The sequence below is a fragment of the Pseudochaenichthys georgianus genome, chromosome 1 (assembly GCF_902827115.2).
Source record: "Pseudochaenichthys georgianus chromosome 1, fPseGeo1.2, whole genome shotgun sequence".
Classification (NCBI taxonomy): Eukaryota; Metazoa; Chordata; class Actinopteri; order Perciformes; family Channichthyidae; genus Pseudochaenichthys; species Pseudochaenichthys georgianus.
Window position 1 is genome coordinate 49,482,599 of NC_047503.1, and position 27,197 is coordinate 49,509,795.

The following is a 27,197-nucleotide window of genomic DNA, read 5'->3' on the forward strand; positions in this document are numbered from 1 at the left end:
GAGGTCGACTCGGATGCTGTCATCAGCGGACTGGAGGAGAAGGACCTCGAGGACATCCATCCAGCAGTCGTCCCAGGAGGCATCATCATCGGACCGGGGAGGAGGATCGAGGACATCCATCCAGCAGTCGGGAGGCATCATCATCGGACCGGGAAGGACCTCGAGGACATCCAGGCAGCAGACGACTTGGAAGCGGCTGGCAGTGGGCTGGGGGACTTGTCGAGGCAGCAGAGGAGTCTACTTCTCTCTGATCAGTTCCACCCGTGAAGGGAAAGCCGCATCTCCCCCTCCCTATCAGCTGTGTGGGCTATTCCTTTGGGGGGGGGGCGGGCAGGCGGGCTGATGATTCACCACCAGGAGACGCTTCTTAGCACTCAGCTGCCCCCTCATGGTTCCTTCACTGCCATGGGAAGTGATGTTTGTTCCTTCACGATTTCAAATACTTTGGATCTCAGTTTCTGATGATATTGGAGAGGAATGACAATAGTTATGTTTCAAGTGCCTTGTGTAAGTTGCACTCTTTTAGGAGAGTGCAAAAGGGGGATTGCAGCATCTGATATTTAAGAAGTGTGTTACATTTGAAATGGCAGAAAGTCTTGTTGCAATTTCCAGATATTAAAAGAGGTCCTTTGAGTTCCTCTGGTAATTATCAATAGTAGCAGTTAAGTGAATACTGTTCAAACAATACCTGTTTGTGTTTTATATTGATTTATCTGTTTATCCTTCATAAATGTGAGGACTAAAATGGCTATAACAAGAACTGTTTAGAGTAAACAGGGTTTTATTACTTGTGGGGGAGGACCCCACTGTGGTCTCTGGAATGTGGGGGGATGTGTGCATGTGTGGAGGCTGCAGAAATAGGAGACAGTGAATGTCAGAGGTGTTTGTTTGAGATGACTGGAAAAGACGACCAGTTGTCCTTAAACTCCACCCCTTCCTGTATCATTGGTATGAAAGCTATTCAGCTTCTGTTCTGCCTCTCTCTTCTCGCGCCGCTCGGACCGGAAGGTCGTGCCGGCCTGTGAACAAGGGCCAGGAGTAGGCCTCTCCTGACATTATGCATATGATATGATATGGTTTTGTATGGTAATGTATTGATTGTATTGCATTGTTATATTACCATTAATAGATTATTGTTAAACGGTTAATTGTATGCTCTGGATTCCTTCCTGTATGATAACCAGCTTGTTAGCGACGCACAGAGATTTGGAATGCGGACCAGTTGTCCATACAAATCTCTATCAACACACACACACACACACACACACACACACACACACACACCACACACACCACACACACACACACACACACACACACACACACACACACACACACACACACACACACACACACACACACACACACACACACACACACACACACACACACACACTCAATGAATGAACGACTGAGACTCATGTTTCTTTTTTCCCACTCACTTTATTCATTGTTTTTTTCCATTAGTAATAAAATCACAATAAAAAGGTACAACAGCATGCTCTGAGGAATTACATCTGATCTGATTGTCTTCCTGGGTAGTAATCCACATTTCAGTTCTCATTCACTTCCTGTTTCCCTTCTTTAACACTCAGGTAGCTTTCAGGCTGTGCACATTTAAAAACAGACAGTATATTAAAGAAGAAATTATATATTATATATATATATATATATACCAGTGCACATAGTAAAATAACCCCACTAAACCCTTCATTAGACACTTCTGTAATATATGTTTGGCTCATAGTAATAACACCCTAGTAAAGGTACAACAGCGTGCAACAACCTCTCCATTGGGAATGACTTCAGTCTGATAATAATTCACTTATTTAAAACTCACAACGTCTCAAGTTTTGTGCTTCTTCGTGTTTTCATTTTTGATCTGCGCTTCATTTTATTCTTGGAAAAACAAATATATGAAATGAGCGTAGAGTTTTAGACCATGTTGCTGTGGATTGGGATCATTGAATAATACATCGATGTTTGGCTATACCGTCATCTGATGTGAGCAGTACTCGAATATGTCCTGAGGTTGCCAGCAGTGATAATAATAGAACATATATATAATATATTAAAGAAGAAATTATATATATATACCAGTGCACATAGTAAAATAACCCCTTTTGATTATTACCCCCAGAGAAGTTAAAGCTCAGAATAACTGGAGACCTCAGGGATAATCTCAGATAATGTGCCGGCTCAGTTTCACAGCAACAAGACCTTCATTTCCACCGTCAGGAATCAGCTGAGAACACAGAGAAACTGCTGAGTCGCATAAACAGTTTTAAATCACCGTTAAAACTTATTTGCAATGTCAATTTCATGGACATCCCTCTATGTATTAAAGTCCATGATATGTACATACTATTCTGTACACTTGGCAGACCGCGACCGGTAGTTAATGTCCACCCAGTGTACCCACAAGTCCCTAGAGTATGTCAGGAGCAGTGGGCTGCCATTTTGAACGGCGCCCGGGTAGCAGTGTGGGGAACGGTGCCTTGCTCAGGGACACCTCGGTAGCACTTGGTCTTGCCGGACTTGAACTAGTGACCTTCCAGTTGCCAAGCCAAGACCCTATCGACTTCACCACCACCGCAGATCCATTCTCACAATGTTTATCAACCTTTTTCTAACTCAATATCAAGCCACACTTATTGTTTTTACTTCTTTATTTTAATTGAATAATGTAGGACTTTTGTTGCCGTCAGTTATGGGGAGAGTAGGGGCTCAGAAAACTGAAATCTGTGTTGTTTCATCGTTTTTTCCTTCTAATATTGTATTCTTTTCTAAACCACACACTGTTATCTACTCAACAAAAACACATAATTATCCTGGTAGGCCGAGTTGGGAGTGAGAATGTGTTGGTTTATAAGGTCAATATAGCTAAAACGCCTGGCAGGCTAATCTTAATGTTAGCTAATAGCAAAGTTAGCTAACGTTAACTAAAACCACCATGCCATTCATGTTATAAGAGCTTTTCTGCTTATTAAAAACATGCTTACAATGTTACAAATTATAAATAACTGACACAAAATGTATGTGCTTCTGGTTTTGAAAGTTTCTGAACATACAGCCATCATATTGTGTCCTTTTTCTCAACCAAGGCTGAAAAAAATGTATTTTAACTGGTAAAATAAGCAGTCTTGATCAAACACAAATCAAGAGTCTGTTACTGTACTGTTTATTTCTCGCCTTAAAACAGACGGAAGCCATTTTGTGCTTAACTTCAAGCGGAATCTTCCCAAACTCGGATAAATTTTTAAAATAGGCAGTGCTGATCAAACATTAACACACAGACACACACACACACACACACACACACACACACACACACACACACACACACACACACACACACACACACACACCACACACACACACACACACACACACACACACACCACACACACACACACCACACACACACACACACACACTGCAGCATCTGCTATTTAAGAAGTGTGTTACATTTGAAATGGCAGAAAGTCTTGTTGCAATTTCCAGATATTAAAAGAGGTCCTTTGAGTTCCTCTGGTAATTATCAATAGTAGCAGTTAAGTGAATACTGTTCAACAATACCTGTGTTTGTGTTTTATATTGATTTCTCTGTTTTATCCTTACATAAAGGTGAGGACTAAAATGGCTATAAACAAGAACTGTTTAGAGTAAACAGGGTTGTATTACTCTGTGGGGGAGGACCCCACTGTGGTCTCTGGAATGTGGGGGGATGTGTGCATGTGTGGAGGCTGTAGAAATAGGAGACAGTGAATGTCAGAGGTGTTTGTTTGAGATGACTGGAAAAGACGACCAGTTGTCCTTAAACTCCACCCCTTCCTGTATCATTGGTATGAAAGCCTATTCAGCTTTCTGTTCTGCCTCTCTCTTCTCGCGCCGCTCGGACCGGAAGGTCGTGCCGGCCTGTGAACAAGGGCCAGGAGTAGGCCTGCTCCTGACATTATGCATATGATATGATATGGTTTTGTATGGTAATGTATTGATTGTATTGCATTGTTATATTACCATTAAATAGATTATTGTTAAACGGTTAATTGTATGTTCTGGATTCCTTCCTGTATGATAACCAGCTTGTTAGCGACGCGCAGAGATTTGGAATGCGGACCAGTTTCCATACAAATCTCTATCAAATGGTGATCCGACGTGCCAGATAAACAGAGCTGTGGAAGAATCCAGACGACCGGAATGGGTCGGGAACAAACGCTTTCAAACATCTTAGACAATCAGCAGGGCCCTGCAACTACAATAAGGTAAAACTTTAGGATTGTCTGTAGGCGTTTCACAGTGTTTTTGAAGTTTAAATGGAATATACAATGCATATTTTACTATGTTAGGAAAGTTATATAAAACACGTGAACGTTGATCGCAAGGTAGACAGAAAGTCCAGCGTAACGTAAAATAGAGCGGTTTGGCGTGGACTTCAGCTATACTTATTCCTGAGTGGCGTGGAAACGGTGCAGTTTGTGGGTTGCGAGGTGATATTCCTGCACGACAAAACCTGGAAACTCGATATTTCAGATCGGGTCGCCGTTTAAAACTGGGGTTAAATATCAGACTAAGGCTAAAAGCTAAGTGCCAGCGGTTTGGTATATGTTGAATCGAGGGGAAAGAGAATGCAAACCTCACCGAAATTGTGACGGGACCGGCTCTCATTTCCCTTTGTCTGTAAACTTAATTTGAAAAGCTAACATGTGATAAAGGGCTCGCTAAGACCTGGGTTCATCATTCACAGTCTTGCTTGTCTGTTGAAATACACATCACATTATCAAGCTGGACAAACTGTACGGAGAATAAATCTGTGTGATTTTTACCTAAAAAACCTGTGTGAGCGATTGTCTGTGGAACTCAGACAATCGCTCAGAAGAGTGAAGCTCATTGTGCTCTGCTGCTGCCATCTAGTGGCTGAAAGGGGGGGAAGCACGTTAACGACGACAATAGCCCAGTCAGATAAATAAAAGCGAAGTGAATATGGAACGTCAGAATGGTTAAGACAATTCTGAAATTCCAGGGAGTTACCGGAAGCAATGGGAACAGATTAAGAGATTGATTTGAAGTGGAATCAAACAGGGAGCTAAAGAAAAGGCTTGTACATTTAAATAAATAAGAAACATTGCATTGTGAATTTCAAACTATTCGTCATTAACTGATCATTTTACTACACATAGAAAGATGAGAATTTGTTAAACATTAGATAACGAACTCACTCTTCCGGAACGGCCTTTCACAATAAAAGCAAAAGGCCGCTGTTCGCCAGAGATGCCTTCACAATAAAACAGTAATTAGCTTAACAATATATTTAACTTATATTACATCCTTAAATATTGATTTCAATTCATTACAGTTTTCAAATACGGCGCGGATTGAATACAGTTATTTGTGTATTCTGTAACCTCCACCATGCTTGTAACACAACTTAGATAAACAATTTGAAAATGAATAGATTTAACCAAGTAGATAGAATAAGCAAGTGGTAAAGGGGTTTTCCTGTTTGGCTCATTTGATTTAGAACTGAAGTAAGGAAGAATAGTGTTTTATGAGGACTGTCATTCCTCATGGTTTCTAAAGATAAATCATCAGTTTTTATGGATTTTGATGTAGAGATAGGATCATGGTGGGAAGGAAGACCTTTTTTGGTTTCAAATTAAAGAAGATTTTAAGATGAAGTAAGCAGGACTTCAACTAGACAAAAGAGATTTTACAAGGTGGTTTTACTACTTTTAATGGAGTAAAGAATCCGGGTAGACTACTGCCATTGATTGTTTTAACATTCACATGTTTCAGCATTCCTGACCATATAGACACTCAGCCGTTTTATTTTGTAACCCTTTGGGGGAGAGATTTAAATTGAGTTTATCTCCAGTTGCTGATTTATTGTGATTACAGCGGCACTGGAAAGTTGTGCGCCACCTTTGGGTTGTACTCTGAATCAGTGTGTTGGTGAAGAGTTGCTCACTACAGAAACAGAAGAACTGTGCAAAGAACGCATCTGAGGAGGGTTTGACATTTTGCGTGTACCTCGTTGCCAAGGCAACAGTGGTGGGAAGAGGAACAGCAGTTTTGGGGGATTCCTGCTGTGCAGAGGACAACGTGTGTCTGCGGATTGTAGCACATTGATCCAGAGGTGCCTTCCCCCTCAGGACATCCCAGTGCAAGAGTTTCATTGATCCTATTGGAAACAGCTGCAGAGGACAACGCATTACTGACTGTTCACATTGTGACAAGATCTTGAGACAGGCTGGTCTCAGACGGTTCAGACTCTGAGGAAATTATGCGATGATTTGACAGCATAACTGTGCAAGAGTTTTCTAGAGGGTGGTGTACAACAATAACATTAGTGTTTGAGAGGGGAGGCTGATTGTTTAAACGATGGTCTGGAATGCTGAAAAGATTAAAGTTTAATATTCTTGGTTAGCAAACAACACATCTGATTATTATGTCACACATAATAATCTTGTTATAGAAACTAGCTATGGGTAAAACGTGTGGTTGTTATACCATGGTTATCATGAACAAAAGATAAATAAGGAAATAGTATCTGCGTAAAGATGAATGGATTTCATATCCTAGAGGGGATTAGTTATTGTGAATACTTCAACAAGGTATCTACTAATGTATTGTAAAGAACTTGAATTGACTTGATAAATAAGTGAAGATAAGAAGATGTATTGACCATAAATTAGTCAATTGGTAAATAAAAAATAGCGGAAAAGAGGAGAAGTATTACAGTGAAGTGGAAAATCATTCTAAAACACACGGATAGGAAAGGGGGGGGGCATGAAGGAAGTATGCACTGGACTTTTTCTTCGTGTGTGAATTTGGTAGTGTTTTAATTTGTTACAGTATTGATCAGTTCAAAGGGAGAGTTTTAGTAACAGCTCTATAAGATCAGATAAATATTTATTTATATAGGTCATGTTGAAGGGAAAGCTGGTTCTAAACAAATATAGTATTTCAATTTGAGGTACTGGTTTCACCATTGTGGCATAGTTACTACCATAGGAGGGCTAGTTTGTCCGGATGGACATACAAAATGACTTCTGTTTTTAAATCCTTGATGAAATAGGGAGTAATTGTTGCATGTTCGGACACCCAGAGTTCCACGCACTGTTAAAGAAGGTAACATTGTTCTTTAAGTGCACCAGAATTGAAGATAAATTGATAGAATGAGTTATGGAATACATAGCAGACCTTTACAGATCCTAGTAATGTTTTGACACAAGATAATAGTGATGTACACAAGTTTCTGAAATAGATCTATTAGTCATTTTAATACTAATTAGGTGTAAATGAATTGCAGTAATAGTAGTAGTGCAATAAGGAAGTGACATTTGTTGGCTAACACCAGACAGGGTAACTTGGGAAGGCACTGTCAATGACTGACTCTGAGGTGTACCTGACCAAACCTGACTTTACAACCTGACAGTGTGAGTGTGAGTGAGTGTATGTCTGCACCTGATCAGTGCAACTGCATGATTTAAAACGATGACTAATCAAGCATGTTTTGGACTAACACATTATTTTTGTGTGATAATAATGTGTGAAATGAGAGGTTTCCTAACATTCACAAAAGGGGAAACCGTATCTAATCTGCTTGATGATATTTCACTCCCACAGGAGGTGGCTGTTTGCAGAATGTGAAACTCAAACTAAAACATGAGGATTCTGTTTCTTTTAGGACTGAATGATGGAGAGAAACACTCTCAAGTGTTTACTGTGGAAATAATGGATGTACATTTGGGAAAAATGTTTGGTATTGTCTTATAATCCATTATGACCTGAAGGTTTTCTTCCCATACAGGATTTTGTTTACACATGAGATAATGTGTAAAAAAGGGGGGAGTGTAAACTTCACAATGTACATTTTTCATTTAGGGACTGAAAGGAACCGGCTGCTCCAACTCCATTGTTCAATCTGACCATTGATTGACAGTTTTAGAATTGACCTGCTCCATATTTGGGGATAACATACTGTTTGATGAATGTTGACATGTCTCTAATATTGATTGAGTTATAGCAGGTAACACAGATAAATAATCAGTGGCCAAGGGGCTGCTGTGAGAGATGTAAGTCCAGAATGGAATACTGAAGAAGCTGACCTGTGAGTAATGTTTCAACAGACAACATCATGTAACTAGCCTGGTAAAGAAGTAAAAGCCATAGACTTTATTGTTTAGGTCATTATGGGGATATACATTTCATCTAAATTCATAATAGAAAGACATTTGATGACAGTTTGTTGGAATTCTGTATTCATTTTTTCAGCGGGATAATATCTAAGAACTGACGGGTAAAAGCAGTTTCACCAGGAAGCCATTCACTTTGTTAGTATTGTGATTTTGGTTGTTTTTGAATCCATAACATTAGTGTGTTTCTTTACCAGAAACATTAGCAGTTCAAATCATATTTAGATTTTTAATGGGATCTCAGGGATTTCATTTAAAAATAAACACAGATGCTTGTCAGAAATTCAGAGCTATTGAAATATGTTATTTAGTTTACCTAAAGATGTTGGGGTTCTTATTTAGTTGGCACAGTCCAAGTATTAAGATTCTGAAGCTGCACAATTAATTTAGAAAACCTGTGCACAGACGTCTGTTGTTTTAAGACACCCCACCAACAGGCTCCAAGTGGCCACGCATTGGTGGGTCAAACAGCCGAGGGCCCCAGAGCCCGGAGCGTAGGCTTGAGGGATTTGTATCAGATTTCTCCACACAGGTTGTTGACGCCAAAAGGGGGACCCGAGACGCAGGAGGCGGACTGTCAACCCCAGGCTCTCCGGCCCCGACCGAGTGACCCAGAGGACATCCCATGCCGTCCGCCTACAAGGAAAGGGGGACAACTGGTACCACTGGAGCCAGTGTGCGGTCGGGAAAACACCTGCGAGGACCCTAGACGACATCAGGATGGATCTGGCTTTCGTCATGGAGGTCGACTCGGATGCTGTCATCAGCGGACTGGAGGAGAAGGACCTCGAGGACATCCATCCAGCAGTCATCCCAGGAGGCATCATCATCGGACCGGGGAAGGAGGATCGGGAGGACATCCATCCAGCAGTCGGGAGGCATCATCATTGGACCGGAGAAGGACCTCGAGGACATCCATGCAGCAGACGACTTGGAAGCGGCTGGCAGTGGGCTGGGGGACTTGTCGAGGCAGCAGAGGAGTCTACTTCTCTCTGATCAGTTCCACCCGTGAAGGGAAAGCCGCATCTCCCCCTCCCTATCAGCTGTCGTGTGGGCTATTCCTTTGGGGGGGGGGGGGGCGGGCAGGCGGGCTGATGATTCACCACCAGGAGACTGCTTCTTAGCACTCAGCTGCCCCCTCATGGTTCCTTCACTGCCATGGGAAGTGATGTTTTGTTCCTTCACGATTTCAAATACTTTGGATCTCAGTTTCTGATGATATTGGAGAGGAATGACAATAGTTATGTTTCAAGTGCCTTGTGTAAGTTGCACTCTGTTAGAAGAGTGCAAAAGGGGGATTGCAGCATCTGATATTTAAGAAGTGTGTTACATTTGAAATGGCAGAAAGTCTTGTTGCAATTTCCAGATATTAAAAGAGGTCCTTTGAGTTCCTCTGGTAATTATCAATAGTAGCAGTTAAGTGAATACTGTTCAAACAATACCTGTGTTTGTGTTTTATATTGATTTCTCTGTTTTATCCTTACATAAAGGTGAGGACTAAAATGGCTATAAACAAGAACTGTTTAGAGTAAACAGGGTTTTATTACTCTGTGGGGGAGGACCCCACTGTGGTCTCTGGAATGTGGGGGGATGTGTGCATGTGTGGAGGCTGCAGAAATAGGAGACAGTGAATGTCAGAGGTGTTTGTTTGAGATGACTGGAAAAGACGACCAGTTGTCCTTAAACTCCACCCCTTCCTGTATCATTGGTATGAAAGCCTATTCAGCTTTCTGTTCTGCCTCTCTCTTCTCGCGCCGCTCGGACCGGAAGGTCGTGCCGGCCTGTGAACAAGGGCCAGGAGTAGGCCTGCTCCTGACATTATGCATATGATATGATATGGTTTTGTATGGTAATGTATTGATTGTATTGCATTGTTATATTACCATTACATAGATTATTGTTAAACGGTTAATTGTATGTTCTGGATTCCTTCCTGTATGATAACCAGCTTGTTAGCGACGCACAGAGATTTGGAATGCGGACCAGTTGTCCATACAAATCTCTATCAACACACACACACACACACACACACACACACACACACACACACACACACACACACACACACACACACACACACACACACACACACACACACACACACACACACACACACACACACACACACACACACACACACACACACACACACACACACACTCAATGAATGAACGACTGAGACTCATGTTTCTTTTTCCCACTCACTTTATTCATTGTTTTTGGTTCCATTAGTAATAAAATCACAATAAAAAGGTACAACAGCATGCTCTGAGGAATTACATCTGATCTGATTGTCTTCCTGGGTAGTAATCCACATTTCAGTTCTCATTCACTTCCTGTTTCCCTTCTTTAACACTCAGGTAGCTTTCAGGCTGTGCACATTTAAAAACAGACAGTATATTAAAGAAGAAATTATATATATATATATATATATATATATATACCAGTGCACATAGTAAAATAACCCCACTAAACCCTTCATTAGACACTTCTGTAATATATGTTTGGCTCATAGTAATAACACCCTAGTAAAGGTACAACAGCGTGCAACAACCTCTCCATTGGGAATGACTTCAGTCTGATAATAATTCACTTATTTAAAACTCACAACGTCTCAAGTTTTGTGCTTCTTCGTGTTTTCATTTTTGATCTGCGCTTCATTTTATTCTTGGAAAAACAAATATATGAAATGAGCGTAGAGTTTTAGACCATGTTGCTGTGGATTGGGATCATTGAATAATACATCGATGTTTGGCTATACCGTCATCTGATGTGAGCAGTACTCGAATATGTCCTGAGGTTGCCAGCAGTGATAATAATAGAACATATATATATAATATATTAAAGAAGAAATTATATATATATACCAGTGCACATAGTAAAATAACCCCTTTTGATTATTACCCCCAGAGAAGTTAAAGCTCAGAATAACTGGAGACCTCAGGGATAATCTCAGATAATGTGCCGGCTCAGTTTCACAGCAACAAGACCTTCATTTCCACCGTCAGGAATCAGCTGAGAACACAGAGAAACTGCTGAGTCATGGTTTATACACTGCTGCTTTTGTGTTAATCAAGGAACTCTTTAAACATTGTGTTAATCAAGGAACTCGTTAAACATTGTGTTAATCAAGGAACTCTTTAAACATTGTGTTAATCAAGGAACTCTTTAAACATTGTGTTAATCTAGGAACTCTTTAAACATTGTGTTAACCCAGGGGTGGGCAAACTTTTTGGCTCGGGGGCCGCAATGAGCGAACCTGTCTCACGCTCTGAAATCTGAAAACGGGAAAGTAGGTTTATTGCTTATGGATGATCAGAAATCATTCAAAGGGACACAGACACATTGGATTAACCTATGGATTAACCTTCAGCAGCGTTTTAACGTTTTAATGCCATTGAAATCAACTTGTGTTCAGACAACGACAAAGGGAAGCAATATTGCCGTTTTAGCTACCTAGCGCCAAGTGTGGTGATGTCTGTTTTTGTTTATAAAGTCGCAAGTTCTTATCGTAGAGTGATGATGTAGGTACCGATCGATTCTGTGTCATCTCACGATGGTAATATATATGTTGGATGTGCAGCTACGATAAGTAATAAGGGTGTTATGAGTGAGTTTCTGTGCAACTGCCGTTACCATTTTTTCGCTCGTGCCTAATTCAGAGGCTGAGCGTTAGCTTTGTGGGGTTTTTTGCAAAAAAGAAATAAAATGATCAGTTAGCTGAGTTTCTTTCCCTTACATGGATATAAAACATTCATAGTTTATTAAATATTAAGATGCCCTCAGACGCTGCTTGCTGAAGATGATGCGTTTTTCGGGGGATGGGGTTTAACAGGTTGGTTAAGGAAGTCATGGTTTATACACTGCTGCTTTTGTGTTAATCAAGGAACTCTTTAAACATTGTGTTAATCAAGGAACTCTTTAAACATTGTGTTAATCAAGGAACTCTTTAAACATTGTGTTAATCAAGGAACTCTTTAAACATTGTGTTAATCAAGGAACTCGTTAAACATTGTGTTAATCAAGGAACTCGTTAAACATTGTGTTAATTAAGGAACTCTTTAAACATTGTATTAATCAAGGAACTCGTTAAACATTGTATTAATCAAGGAACTCGTTAAACATTGTATTAATCAAGGAACTCTTTAAACATTGTATTAATCAAGGAACTCGTTAAACATTGTATTAATCAAGGAAATCGTTAAACATTGTGTTAATTAAGGAACTCGTTAAGCATTGTGTTAATTAAGGAACTCATTAAGCATTGTGTTAATTAAGGAACTCGTCAGGAAGAACAAATGAAGGTGCTGCCTACCATGCAAAGCTCTTCAGTTTCTCCATCCCATAGTGATGAGGGCCGCGTTCCCATCAGCGTATATAGCAGATCTGCGCCTCCTGCGAGCTGCCCCCCCACAGCTCTGTACGCAGACAGGAAGTTAGTTTCACAGACAGGAAGTTAGCTCCGCAGACAGGAAGTTAGTTTCACAGACAGGAAGTTAGCTTCACAGACAAGAAGTTAGCTTCACAGACAGGAAGTTAGCTTCACTCTGTGTATTAGTACTCTGTGTATTAGTAATATGTGTACTCTGTGTGTTAGTACTCTGTGTATTAGTACTCTGTGTACTCTGTGTACTCTGTGTACTCTGTGTACTCTGTGTATTAGTACTCGGTGTATTAGCACTCTGTGTATTAGTACTCTGTGTATTAGCACTCTGTGTATTAGCACTCTGTGTATTAGCACTCTGTGTGTTAGTACTCTGTGTACTCTGTGTATTAGTACTCTGTGTATTAGCACTCTGTGTATTAGTACTCTGTGTACTCTGTGTATTAGTACTCGGTGTATTAGCACTCTGTGTACTCTGTGTACTCTGTGTATTAGTACTCTGCGTATTAGTACTCTGTGTATTCATACTCTGTGTAGTCTGTGTATTAGTACTCGGTGTGTACCGGAGTGCAGGTCTGGCCCTGTGTGGGGCACAGCTCCAGTTTGCAGTGCAGGTAGATTTCACTGCTTGCTCCAGAGAACTCGAACATGTTGAAGGAGAACACGCTGGACGTTCCCTGTCCGTTTACCTGCATCTGCACCGTATCATCAGCAGGGTTTGGACATCTGCCCGGAGACAGGAAATACACACGGTGAAGTCTCAGAGTTCATTCTGTTCTAACAGTCAGAGTTTATTCTGTTCTGACATTCAGAGTTTATTTTCTCACCCGTTGAGGATGAGGTCATATCGCAGATTACTGTCAGGTGATGCCTGATTGGTTTCCCAGCAGGAGTCTGTCACCATGGCGACCATGTTGGCATCCAGCCCCACCGCCTCCAGCTGCAGCCAGACCTTCTGGTTCAGCAGGATCTCCGTGTCCGTGCCGACCGGCTGCAGGAGGCCGGCGTCGATGAAGGAGCTCATCGTCAGAGTGTAGTTCCACTCTCCAGATACAAGCTGCTGCACCACAGAGCTGCACACACACACACACACACACACACACACACACACACACACACACACACACACACACACACACACACACACACACACACACACACACACACACACACACACACACACACACACACACACACACACACACACACACACACACACACACACACACACACACACACACACACACACAACACACACACACACACACACACACAGACACACAGACAGACACACACACACAGTTTAGCGGTGTGACGCTTGGAGCGGTGGTACATTAAGGACCAGGTGACGCTCACCTGTCTTTGATCCTGAAGGACTCACTCCCGACCTCTGGCTGTGTGTACTTGCAGGAGAAGTCGATCTGGATCTGGTCGCTGCGGGTGATGACTCCGCCTGATGAGCTGTTCGAGGACATGATGGAGTTCTCGTAGACGATCTGGCTGTTGTTTCTCTGCAATGTGACAGAAAATGAGTTCATTTAACGGCCACATTATTCCAGTGCTCACTGCTGACGGTTCCATCCTGACAGAGAACGGTCAGTGTTGGAGTTCACAGTCCAAACCATCGAGGTCATAAATCACATGGTCTCTAATCAATAAAGGGAACTAGAGGAGATGCTCTCCCGGTATTTAATTAAAGTTAAACAGGGTGACTGAAGCCTGTTCCTTCCCTTCCATCGATCATTAAGCTCTTCTGAGGGCTGCAGGTGTCAATAACCAACTGAACAGGACTCAGTTAAAGCAGCTTTACATGCTTCTCGTTTGCCCAAAGACGCTCTGAAAATAACCCGCCTTGAGTCTAGAGGAAGTGATAACTACGCACCATGACCTCCGTCCCGCAGGGGGCGCTGCTGTTGAAGCTGAAGGTCACCAGGTGGCTCTTGGGGTCCATGTGGCCCTTGCAGCTGGGGTCTTTGAGGTGTAAGGTGGAGAAGTCGATGCCTTTGTCATCCAGCAGACATCCAGCCAGAACCGCAGAGGCCGAGTCCTGCCTGCAGACCGTGGGATCGCCTGCAACACACCGACACTTCAATCACACACCGACACTTCAACCACACACCGACACTTCAACCACACACCGACACTTCATCCACACACCGACACTTCATCCACACACCGACACTTCAACCACACACCGACACTTCAACCACACACCGACACTTCAACCACACACCGACACTTCAACCACACACCGACACTTCAACCACACACCGACACTTCAACGACACACCGACACTTCATCCACACACCGACACTTCATCCACACACCGACACTTCAACCACACACCGACACTTCAACCACACACCGACACTTCAACCACACACCGACACTTCAACCACACACCGACACTTCAACCACACACCGACACTTCAACCACACACCGACACTTCAACCACACACCGACACTTCATCCACACACCAACACTTCATCCACACACCGACACTTCAACCACACACCGACACTTCAACCACACACCGACACTTCAACCACACACCGACACTTCAACCACACACCGACACTTCAACCACACACCGACACTTCAACGACACACCGACACTTCAACCACACACCGACACTTCAACCACACGCCGACACTTCAACCACACACCGACACTTTAACCACACACCGACACTTCAACCACACACCGACACTTCAACCACACGCCGACACTTCAACCACACGCCGACACTTCAACCACACGTCGACACTTCAACCACACGCCGACACTTCAACCACACACCGACACTTTAACCACACACCCACACTTCAACGACACACCGACACTTCAACCACACGCCGACACTTCGCCGACACACCGACACTTCGACCACACGCCGACACTTCAACCACACACAGACACTTCAACGACACACCGACACTTCATCCACACACCGACACTTCATCCACACACCGACACTTCATCCACACACCGACACTTCAACCACACACCGACACTTCAACCACACACCGACACTTCAACGACACACCGACACTTCAACCACACACCGACACTTCAACCACACACCGACACTTCAACCACACACCGACACTTCATCCACACACCGACACTTCATCCACACACCGACACTTCAACCACACACCCACACTTCAACGACATGCCAACACTTCAACCACACACCGACACTTCAACCACACACCCACACTTCAACCACACACCCACACTTCAACCACACACCGACACTTCAACGACACACCGACACTTCAACCACACACCGACACTTCAACCACACACCGACACTTCAACCACACACCGACACTTCAACCACACACCGACACTTCAACGACACACCGACACTTCAACCACACACCGACACTTCAACCACACACCGACACTTCGACCACACGCCGACACTTCAACCACACACAGACACTTCAACGACACACCGACACTTCATCCACACACCGACACTTCATCCACACACCGACACTTCATCCACACACCGACACTTCAACCACACACCGACACTTCAACCACACACCGACACTTCAACGACACACCGACACTTCAACCACACACCGACACTTCAACCACACACCGACACTTCAACCACACACCGACACTTCATCCACACACCGACACTTCATCCACACACCGACACTTCAACCACACACCCACACTTCAACGACATGCCAACACTTCAACCACACACCGACACTTCAACCACACACCCACACTTCAACCACACACCCACACTTCATCCACACACCGACACTTCAACCACACGCCGACACTTCAACCACACGCCGACACTTCAACCACACACCGACACTTTAACCACACACCGACACTTCAACCACACACCGACACTTCAACCACACGCCGACACTTCAACCACACGCCGACACTTCAACCACACGTCGACACTTCAACCACACGCCGACACTTCAACCACACACCGACACTTTAACCACACACCCACACTTCAACGACACACCGACACTTCAACCACACGCCGACACTTCGCCGACACACCGACACTTCGACCACACGCCGACACTTCAACCACACACAGACACTTCAACGACACACCGACACTTCATCCACACACCGACACTTCATCCACACACCGACACTTCATCCACACACCGACACTTCAACCACACACCGACACTTCAACCACACACCGACACTTCAACGACACACCGACACTTCAACCACACACCGACACTTCAACCACACACCGACACTTCAACCACACACCGACACTTCATCCACACACCGACACTTCATCCACACACCGACACTTCAACCACACACCCACACTTCAACGACATGCCAACACTTCAACCACACACCGACACTTCAACCACACACCCACACTTCAACCACACACCCACACTTCAACCACACACCGACACTTCAACGACACACCGACACTTCAACCACACACCGACACTTCAACCACACACCGACACTTCAACCACACACCGACACTTCGCTGACACACCGACACTTCAACCACACGCCGACACTTCAACCACACACCGACACTTCGCCGACACACCGACACTTCAACCACACACCGACCCTTCAACCACACACCGATACTTCAACCACACACTGACACTTCAACCACACACCGACACTTCAACCACACACCGACACTTCAGCGTGGACTATAACGGGCAGTGGAGTTACTGACAGAATGTATTTGACACTATAATGAAAGCTGTTTCTAATTCCACACTAAACAATATATTTTTTCTGACAGAGCTCAGCATCAAAACAGCTGTTAGCAGCAGGCTGTTGGTAAATAACCACATCCCTAATTCAGACCAGTGCAAGCAGAGGAAACGGTGTGATATGCTCCGTACCTAAAGACTTGGTGGCGTTGTACTTGGAGGCGAACAGAGCCCGGCAGAAGCAGCGGGTCGAACCAACCTCCTCTCCACAGAACTCATGATCACTGCAGGGCTGCTGACAGAGAGGGGGGGGGGCTACACACACACACACACACACACACACACACACACACACACACACACACACACACACACACACACACACACACACACACACACACACACACACACACACACACACACACACACACACACACACACACACACACAACTTAATTCATGTATCTGCTTCTTCACTTTGTTTCCCATTTATTAGCGAGCCTTGGCTTCTGGTTGCTTTTAGGATACATTTGATCAAATATGTCTGCTTGACTGCACGAGTTCCAGTGCAGTATCCATTAATGGAAATAGAGCATCTTACAGCAGCCAGAAGTCGACCTCCAGTCCTCTAGGGTCACGTTGGCTTCCAGGCTGCAGGCCTTGGCGTAAGCCTCCAAAAAGTGGCAGTCGACCCCATCCACTGACGGGTAACTGCACAGAGTGTGTGTGCAGGCGCTGATGTACGGCTCTGGGTCGGTGTGGTTGAGACAGGCGGAGAAGGGAGGCTGCCTCATGAGATTACAGCTGTTCAGAGGGAAGAGTTTTCCGTGTTACATTGGTCGATCTTGAAGAAACAACGTTGCTTCTATGACATGACAAGACGAGGGTCTTCATGGCTCAGCGCTTACTGGTCGGTGGAGCGAGTGCAGTTGATGGTGCTGTCGACTGAGTCCTGGGATTGAATCTCACAGCTAGAGGGAGACAAAGATCACATCACATCTGAACCCTAATCATGACAAATAGGTAATATCAGTCAGACTGAGCGGTACCCAGGGAGGCTGAACGAGGACTTCTCGGCAGTCAGGGTGGTGGTCCAGCTGGAGTTGGAGGGGTTGCCACACAAACCCTCTACAGCTTCAGGGGGTGCTGGTGGAAGTGAGGGTAGAATTAAAGCGATGCTTCAGAAATAAATATGTAATATTCAGTCCAGATTGGAAGTTCTGTTCTGTACCTGCCACATGTGCGCTGTTGCCATCGAAAAAGAGAGTCATGCTGGAGGACGGGAGCTTAGCAGTGACTCCAGTGTGGTCCTTGGAGAGCTCCACACCGTGCATCAGCTGAGCTGTGCTGTTGAGCACCAGGGCTTCTCCATCAACCTACACACACACACACACACACACACACACACACACACACACACACACACACACACACACACACACACACACACACACACACACACACACACACACACACACACACACACACACACATCCACACACTCAGAAACACACAAACACGCACATCAACACACTCACACACACACCCACACACCCACCCACACACACACACACACACACACACACACACACACACACACACACACACACACACACACACACACACACACACACACACACACACACACACACACACACACACACACACACACACACACACACACACACACACACACACACAAGAAGGACACAAGGAGCACACACACACACACACACACACACACACACACACACACACACACACACACACACACACACACACACACACAGAGGGTTTGTGATACACCACCACAAAGTAACTCCTAGCAGGAAATGATCAGCGTTGCTTGAGCACCCATAACTACAACGTGCTGACGTACCCGAACTCTTCCTCCTCGCTCCAGATACATGGTCACGCCTGGCAGCGACAGGATCAGGTGGTCCAGAAGAGGAACATCTGTACGCCGGCGCTCCCTGAAGGCAGCCGTGAGGTTGAAGCTGGCGCTGCCTTCAGGCTGCATCAGACTGTAGGCACAGCGATCCTGGACAGAGTGCACTGCTCCGTGGAAACCAATCACCGTGGAGCCCGTCACCGTGCACACCACCGGAAGAATAGCGCACCTGATGGACATTCCATTCAACATTCAATTCAAAGGTTGCATTGTCATATGCACAGAGCTGCAGTGTAGAGATGGCAATGACATGCTTCTGACCTGAGCTCCTGCAACGATGCAACATATATAATAAAATACAAACATAAAAAGTAGTGCAAAAAGTCTATATACGTGTGAATAGAATATGATATGTAAAAGAAGACATGGAGAGGAATCGCAGTCTGGGTCTTTTTAAGACAGACATACTTTACACTCATCCTAAACTCAAAGGAAATGAACCCTTCTCAAAGTTCACAATATGACGCATAAAGGTCAGGAGAGTTACATTCAGCCTGTGAAACACGTACAAATATAATAATATCTCTCTCCTAAATACGTGTGGAATACTAAACATCTTGAAGTATTTTATACAACAGGCCATACAGTGATATTGTGTTGCATTATGGGTAATGCTCAACTCTACTTGGGACAACCCGGATATCTGCGGTCTGATTTACGGACGCAGCACTACAACACTGATGGAGCTGGCCTCGGAGGATTGAAACATGTGTAAAGCACGGAGGAGAGGTCAAAGGATCACGTTATAGGAACACTGCACATACACCGAGACGCTGTGCCTCCATCGGGATCTCTTTTCATAAAGTGTCCCTCACGAGGCCCACCTTGGCAAAGAAGGGCAATGGGAGATAAGTGGAGAAGGTTTTTAGGATGTATAGACTGAACCGTTCCCCAGCTGATCAGAAACAGTAATGGACGGACTTGAAACCCCTTTCCACGGAAAGGAGAGCGTGTTAGTTGGGACGGTTGGTTCTCCGTGTTGGACCAGCTACCTGTTCATTCGACAGCACGGTTTACGTCCCTGCATTTTCCAGCAAAGCCAGCTCAGGCAAAAACTACAGCAATGGCGGGCTGCATTGGAGCTGTGCTCTCGTTGCTCTTCTTCAGATCCAGGTTGAACTGTTCCCACTAGGATTCAGAGGCATTCACCGTTGCTTTAGAGACAGTCAGTGATTCACTGCTGACTGTCTCCAAAGCAACAGATGCAGATCTCCCCAGTGATTCATATTTTGTTCAGTTTTAATGTGCAATGTTTGGCGTTACCTGCAAACGTTTCCCTGTATCATATGGATGATGTTAGCATAGCCAGTCCGATGAAGCAGCAACCAGATTAGAGCCATCAAACTAAATTAAACGTATTTAAAATATAACACATGATGAACATTCGATGGTTACGGCGTTTTAATTATTCTCCATGAATGCACATGTTGCTATCACTGTGTCATTTGGCCTTTCTACCGGCGTTCTTTCAATAGGATTCACTTGTGATCTGATATGACAACTTGTGTAGCCTACGGTATGAAGTGATCACGCCTGAAAGCTGGTTGAAAAACAACAGGAGAACGGGTCGTGCTGCTCCTCAAAGCGGGCCATGAGAGCGAGCGTATCTCCACGTTTGCCCGGGGAAAGTGGCGGGACATAAACCAAAGTGTGAGTCTCGTTTTGGTCACTTTGCTCGGCTCGAGTGATCTGACCCAGCCTCCACACAGACCTGGTTCTTGGTTCCAGTCCAGCAGTGCTCTGGTTCCTAATACGAACCAGTTCTGCTCATGGAAACCATGAAAGGACTGGAGAGCTATCGGGCACTAGCTCTGAACTGACCCTGAACTGCTTTGGTGGAAAGGGGTGATAGAAATATGAACAGATTCATCAATAACTGCAATAATCCTCAGGTGGATAATATCCTCACTCTCTCATGGAGGGTTCGATCACATGGGACACTTTATTCAAATCAGTCAGACCTTTACTCCTGATAGAAAGAGCACATATTTACGTGTTGTCCGCTTGGCAAAACTCCTGGGGCCCACATGCTGTGACATTAGCGAGGACTGCAGACAGAGAACACAGTTCAACAGAGCAGGGCTCTGCGTTGGGCATCTCTGTACCCGGCTTTACAACGCCACCTTGGAGGAGAATTGAGGTAATGCTATTACACTTCAGTGACTACAGGCAGATATTAAGATAGACATGTTTTAATATCACATTTCACTTAGAGGATCCCTTTCTCTGGGAACCCCCAGACCAGCTTACCTGAGCCTCTGCATCCACTCAGGTCTCGAAAGGAATAATAACCTGCAGGAGGCATCCAGGTATCCATCACTCTGTCACCGACTTTTGCAGACAGTTCCTAGTAAAGGATTAAACAGAATATATTTGTATGTATATTATTTATTTAACTGGGACATTGCACACTAAGAACCATTTCTGTAAATGTGCCAGAGTTACGTCTGTAGTCCCTGGACAGATGTTTGAACCTTAAAAACACGTTTAAAATAACTAGTAAACACAATCATTAAAAACAAAGGTAACCTCAAACTGTGAACATGAATGAAAGTGTTCTCTCGAGGCCACTTGTGATATATCTCCTCCGATGTTAGGGCATGCAGTGACAGTGAGAGCAGTGGGGAGCGCCTTCATTATTCCAGATTGATGTTTCTAATGCACTCCTTTGTCCACTTGAGGGCAGCAAGGAGCAGAACCACCAGCCCCTGGTGCTGTGAGTGCAGCCTGCCCCGTTAGCTCTGCATGCTAGCAGCTACATGTGGTGTCACTGATGCTAACTCTCTGTGTCTTCATGCTAACACACCCGTTAGCTCTACATGCTAGCAGCTACATGTGGTGTCACTGATACTAACTCTCTGTGTCTTCATGCTAACACACCCGTTAGCTCTGCATGCTAGCAGCTACATGTGGTGTCACTGATACTAACTCTCTGTGTCTTCATGCTAACACACCCGTTAGCTCTGCATGCTAGCAGCTACATGTGGTGTCACTGATACTAACTCTCTGTGTCTTCATGCTAACACACCCGTTAGCTCTGCATGCTAGCAGCTACATGTGGTGTCACTGATACTAACTCCCTTTGTCTTCATGCTAACACACCCGTTAGCTCTGCATGCTAGCAGCTACATGTGGTGTCACTGATACTAACTCTCTGTGTCTTCATGCTAACACACCTGTTAGCTCTGCATGCTAGCAGCTACATGTGGTGTCACTGATACTAACTCTCTGTGTCTTCATGCTAACACACCCGTTAGCTCTGCATGCTAGCAGCTACATGTGGTGTCACTGATACTAACTCTCTTTGTCTTCATGCTAACACGTGACGCTGAGTGACTTCTGCTTCCTGAAACTCTAAGGCTGAGTATGACATTATGTCTGACACCTATCTCTGTTTAGAAGTGAACATAAGAAGAGGGTTTTAAAAGGAGAGGCTTCGAGGAGCAAACAGACTGCTGCACGTTGTCTTCTCCATTCACCTATCCATGCTGAACGGAAAGCTTGTTCTGTATTCATATGAATGATGTCTGATGGTGATACAAAGGAATAATGGATCACACACAGCCTCAGTTCTCATCTCTCAGGGTGGTTAGGGTACAGAAGTCTTCTCAGGGATCAGTTCTCATCTCTCAGGGTGGTTAGGGCACAGAAGTCTTCTCAGGGATCAGTTCTCATCTCTCAGGGTGGTTAGGGTACAGAAGTCTTCTCAGGGATCAGTTCTCATCTCTCAGGGTGGTTAGGGCACAGAAGTCTTCTCAGGGATCAGTTCTCATCTCTCAGGGTGGTTAGGGCACAGAAGTCTTCTCAGGGATCAGTTCTCATCTCTCAGGGTGGTTAGGGCACAGAAGTCTTCTCAGGGATCAGTTCTCTTTCAGAGTGCGTGTGAGGAAGGCTGGAAGACAGCAGCTTTCTAACATAGAGGATTTAGGATATGAGTTTCCCTGGCACACAGAAACAAACAGGAACACATTGCATTGGTATCGGGACCTGACACAGTGTAACTCTCAACATCGGTGAGGCTGAAGGGTGAGGGTTAGGTAAGAGCCTCATGTCATACTTACTAAACTAGCAGAAAACGGACGGCCAGCAAGAGGATATGTATCGCAAGCAGCTTGTAAACCATAATTGTAGAATGTGAACTTCATCTGAAAGCAGGAACAGAAGAGAAATATTAGGAAATGCTTCCAACATTGAAGTTGTCTTTGCCACACAATGTCTTTGAAATGTTCATTTTGTACAAACAGCTGGACAGCCAGTCGGTGTGTAACAGGGATCGGATCAGGACTCACATCATTGTCTTCAGCTGTAGCACTAATGAAGAACTTGAGAGAAACGATACCCAGTAGCTGGGTATTGATGTTAACAAGACCATGTCCAGGCTGAAATGACGTAGCAGTCACAAAGTACGTCAGTTTTTCTAAAGCCACCCCGTAGTTGGTCACCACACAGTCAATGTCGTCCTCAGATGGGTCCTTTTTGAAACAAAGTTGAACCTGATCTTCGCCGAGCTTCGCCTGCAAAAACAAAAAAGGGAACAACAATATGAAGGGGGCAGCGAAGTCGATAGGGACTTGGCTTTCCAACTGGAAGGTCACCAGTTCAAGTCCCGGCAAGACCAAGTGCTACCGAGGTGTCCCTGAGCAATGCACCGTTCCCTACAAAATGGCAGCACACTGCTCCTAACACTAGGATGGGTCAAATGCAGAGAAACAATTTCCCCACGGGGATTAATAAAGTATATCAAATCAAGGCTTTCGCTCCAAAACAGCATCGTTTCCTCTCCTCAAATGCTTGAGCTGCAAGGTGTGCTTTTAGCTACGGAGAAAAAAGATAGGATCAATGATGAGATCAAAACATTTCTCTCACTTTGGAAAAAACCTTTCTACAAGCCACTGTCCAACAAGTCTTTATGTGTCCTTTCATACAGAGACACATGAGGAATCAAAGAGACGCGTCCAGCTGCTCCAAACCACTTCCTGTTGGCTCTAGTAATGATCTGTCCCCACTCCATTGATCTGATCTGATCAGTGCCCGACCCCATAGACCCCAGAGGGGAATGTTACGCTCACTTTCCAGCTCAGGACCAGACTCACAGTGATGCATTGTGGGACCAAGCCTGTCTCAGAGCGTCTGATATTGAATAATATGAGGGGGAACTTTTATAATACCCAAAATAACAGCTGGCACAAAAAGCACACTTTAAACTTTGTGTGTAGAACTCAATTGATTCTCCGCCTCTAGCAACATGTCATTATTCATGTGCTCCCATATTTACAGGCTGACACGCTGAGAGGTAACGAACCGCTTACATCTATATATAAATACGATCAAGACAAAAACACTAGGGACTGATTCTGAGGACTGTGAGTGATAGCATATTAAACAGTGAGTTATGTGTCATATCTATAATAGCTTTATTATGTGCAGCGTTGACAGTTCTGCTGTGTAAGTGGCCGTGACTGACCTTCACCTCACGACCTCTATTAAGCTCACCATTGATAACAAGATGCTAAATGGGCTGTAAATAGAAAGGACGTAGTTTCCATCATGTCTGTTCAGACATGTGAAACCAAACATGTGAAACTAGATAGAGCATTCGGAACTTTGCATCTGTTAATTAATTCAAGTATAACGTTTGTATATTTCAAATTGAAACGTTTAAAGAAAAACACCTGATTCTAAACATGACATTGACAAAGTGTTCTGCTTTCGTAACTTTGTTTCATATTCCCTCTCTTTAAAATGACATGGCATTACTATAAGTCTTTATTTGTTTCATTTTTAAACCTTACATGTTTTAATGTTCAATAATTCAAACCGTTGTGACCTCCTTCTGACTCAGAGAGAGGAGGGGGAGACCACCTGACGCAGAGAGGGAGGAGGAAGAAGCAGTAGAGAAGATGGAGGAGAAGGAATGAGACGGCTTGAGAACATTTGACTTGTGAGCCTGTTGCATTTGTATTTTGACTTGGTATCTTTGTTATTGTTTAGGATTCTTGTAATGCTCTATTTTTGTTAAAACCTTAATAAAACCGGATTGTACTTTGTAACCTTCGACCCGACTCCTGGTCTCTCTCGTGGTTTCTGAAGGTATCGGCTTGGTCTTGGAGTGAGGTAAGAACTCCCTTCCTTGGAAAAGGCAGACATTAGTATCGAATAGAAACCCTGCTTAAGTTCAACCATAGTTTGGCATTGGTCACTGTGGTTGATGTGGTGTGGATTGATGCTGAGATATGATATGAGCTCTGTTGACGTAGTGATGTCACTGCTGTGATGTTAATGTTTGACTCTGGCAGTGTTTGATATTACATTTGCATTGTTTTAATTGGTATAAGGGGATCAACATTGGGGGTGAGGGATGGTGGGTCCTGAAGCTGCCCTAATTACCAAGGGGTCTCCCAAGGACAGAGGGATAGACCCAATTCCAACTAAGCTGTTGAAGGAAGTTTTTCCATTAATTAGCACTTCTTTATTAAATATTATGAATATGTCTTTATTATCAGGCTATGTTCCACAATCATTCAAAGTAGCAGTGATAAAACCGCTTCTTAAAAAGCACAACCTCGATCCAGAGGTTTTAGCCAACTATAGACCTATTTCTAATCTTCCGTTCCTCTCAAAAATTCTTGAGAAAGCGGTCGCAAAACAGTTGTGTGATTACTTAAAAAACAATGATTTATTTGAAGATTTTCAGTCTGGCTTTAGAACACATCATAGCACAGAGACAGCTCTGGTTAAAGTCACAAATGATATTCTAATAGCCTCAGACAAGGGACTTGTCTCTATTCTTGTTTTGCTGGATCTTAGTGCTGCATTTGATACTATCGACCATGATATCCTATTGCAAAGACTAGAGCACTTAGTTGGCATACAGGGAACTGCTTTAGGCTGGTTTAGGTCCTATCTATCTGAACGCTCTCAGTTTGTACGTGTTAACGATGAATCTTCCACGCAAACCAAAGTTAGCCATGGAGTGCCACAGGGCTCAGTGCTCGGACCTATTTTGTTCACATTATATATGCTTCCGTTAGGCAATATTATAAGGAATCATTCTGTAAACTTTCATTGTTATGCGGATGATACTCAACTATATTTATCAATCAAGCCTGATGAAATTAATCATCTAAATAAAATTCAAGACTGCCTTAAGGACTTAAAAACGTGGATGACTTTAAACTTTTTGATGTTAAACACGACCAAAACTGAAGTTATTGTACTTGGCCCGAAGAATCTACGAAACAAATTATCTAAAGACATACTAACTATGGATGGCATTAATTTGGCCTCCAGTGAGACTGTAAGGAATCTTGGTGTTATATTTGATCAGGATTTATCCTTTAACGCCCACATAAAATCAATTTCAAGGACCGCCTACTTCCATCTACGTAACATTGCAAAAATCAGGCATATCTTGCCTCAAAACGATGCAGAGAAACTAGTCCATGCATTTGTTACTTCTAGGCTGGATTATTGTAACTCTTTATTATCAGGGAGTACCAAGAAGTCAATCAAGTCGCTTCAGCTGATTCAAAATGCTGCGGCTCGTGTACTAACCAGAGTTAGGAAAAGAGACCACATTACTCCTGTTCTGGCTGCCTTACACTGGCTCCCTATAGAACACAGGATAGAATTTAAAATTCTTCTTCTCGCTACAAAGCCCTTAATGGGCAGGCGCCATCTTACCTTAAAGAACTCATTATACCCTACTGTCCTACTAGGGCATTGCGTTCCAAGAATGCAGGGTTGTTGGTTGTTCCTAGAATCTTTAAAAGTACAATGGGAGCCAGAGCCTTTTCTTATCAAGCTCCACATTTGTGGAATCAGCTTCCAGTTTGTGTTCGGGCGGCAGACACCCTATCCGTTTTTAAGAGTGCGCTTAAGACCTTCCTTTTTGATAAAGCTTATAGTTAGGGCTGATTAGATTCAGCCCCTAGTTTTGCTGATATAGGCTTAGTTT

At 44.0% G+C, this 27,197-nt stretch overlaps 1 protein-coding gene across 1 annotated transcript in view; it reads right to left on the reverse strand.

Moving 5' to 3' along the window:
* Positions 1–11,162: 11,162 nt before the first annotated feature.
* LOC117453388 (alpha-tectorin-like) overlaps positions 11,163–27,197 on the reverse strand; it is a 28,738-nt gene continuing 12,703 nt past the window's right edge. The window contains exons 4-17 of the mRNA XM_071204194.1: positions 23,580–23,754; positions 21,234–21,363; positions 19,169–19,409; positions 18,521–18,665; positions 18,339–18,435; positions 18,198–18,260; positions 17,891–18,093; positions 17,482–17,604; positions 14,465–14,652; positions 13,939–14,093; positions 13,410–13,655; positions 13,146–13,308; positions 12,514–12,616; positions 11,163–11,213 (exon numbers count right to left, since the gene is read on the reverse strand). Coding sequence (XP_071060295.1) covers positions 12,527–12,616; positions 13,146–13,308; positions 13,410–13,655; positions 13,939–14,093; positions 14,465–14,652; positions 17,482–17,604; positions 17,891–18,093; positions 18,198–18,260; positions 18,339–18,435; positions 18,521–18,665; positions 19,169–19,409; positions 21,234–21,363; positions 23,580–23,754 — 2,019 coding nt within the window. The 3' untranslated portion in view covers positions 11,163–11,213; positions 12,514–12,526. The remainder of the gene's footprint in view (positions 11,214–12,513; positions 12,617–13,145; positions 13,309–13,409; positions 13,656–13,938; positions 14,094–14,464; positions 14,653–17,481; positions 17,605–17,890; positions 18,094–18,197; positions 18,261–18,338; positions 18,436–18,520; positions 18,666–19,168; positions 19,410–21,233; positions 21,364–23,579; positions 23,755–27,197) is intronic.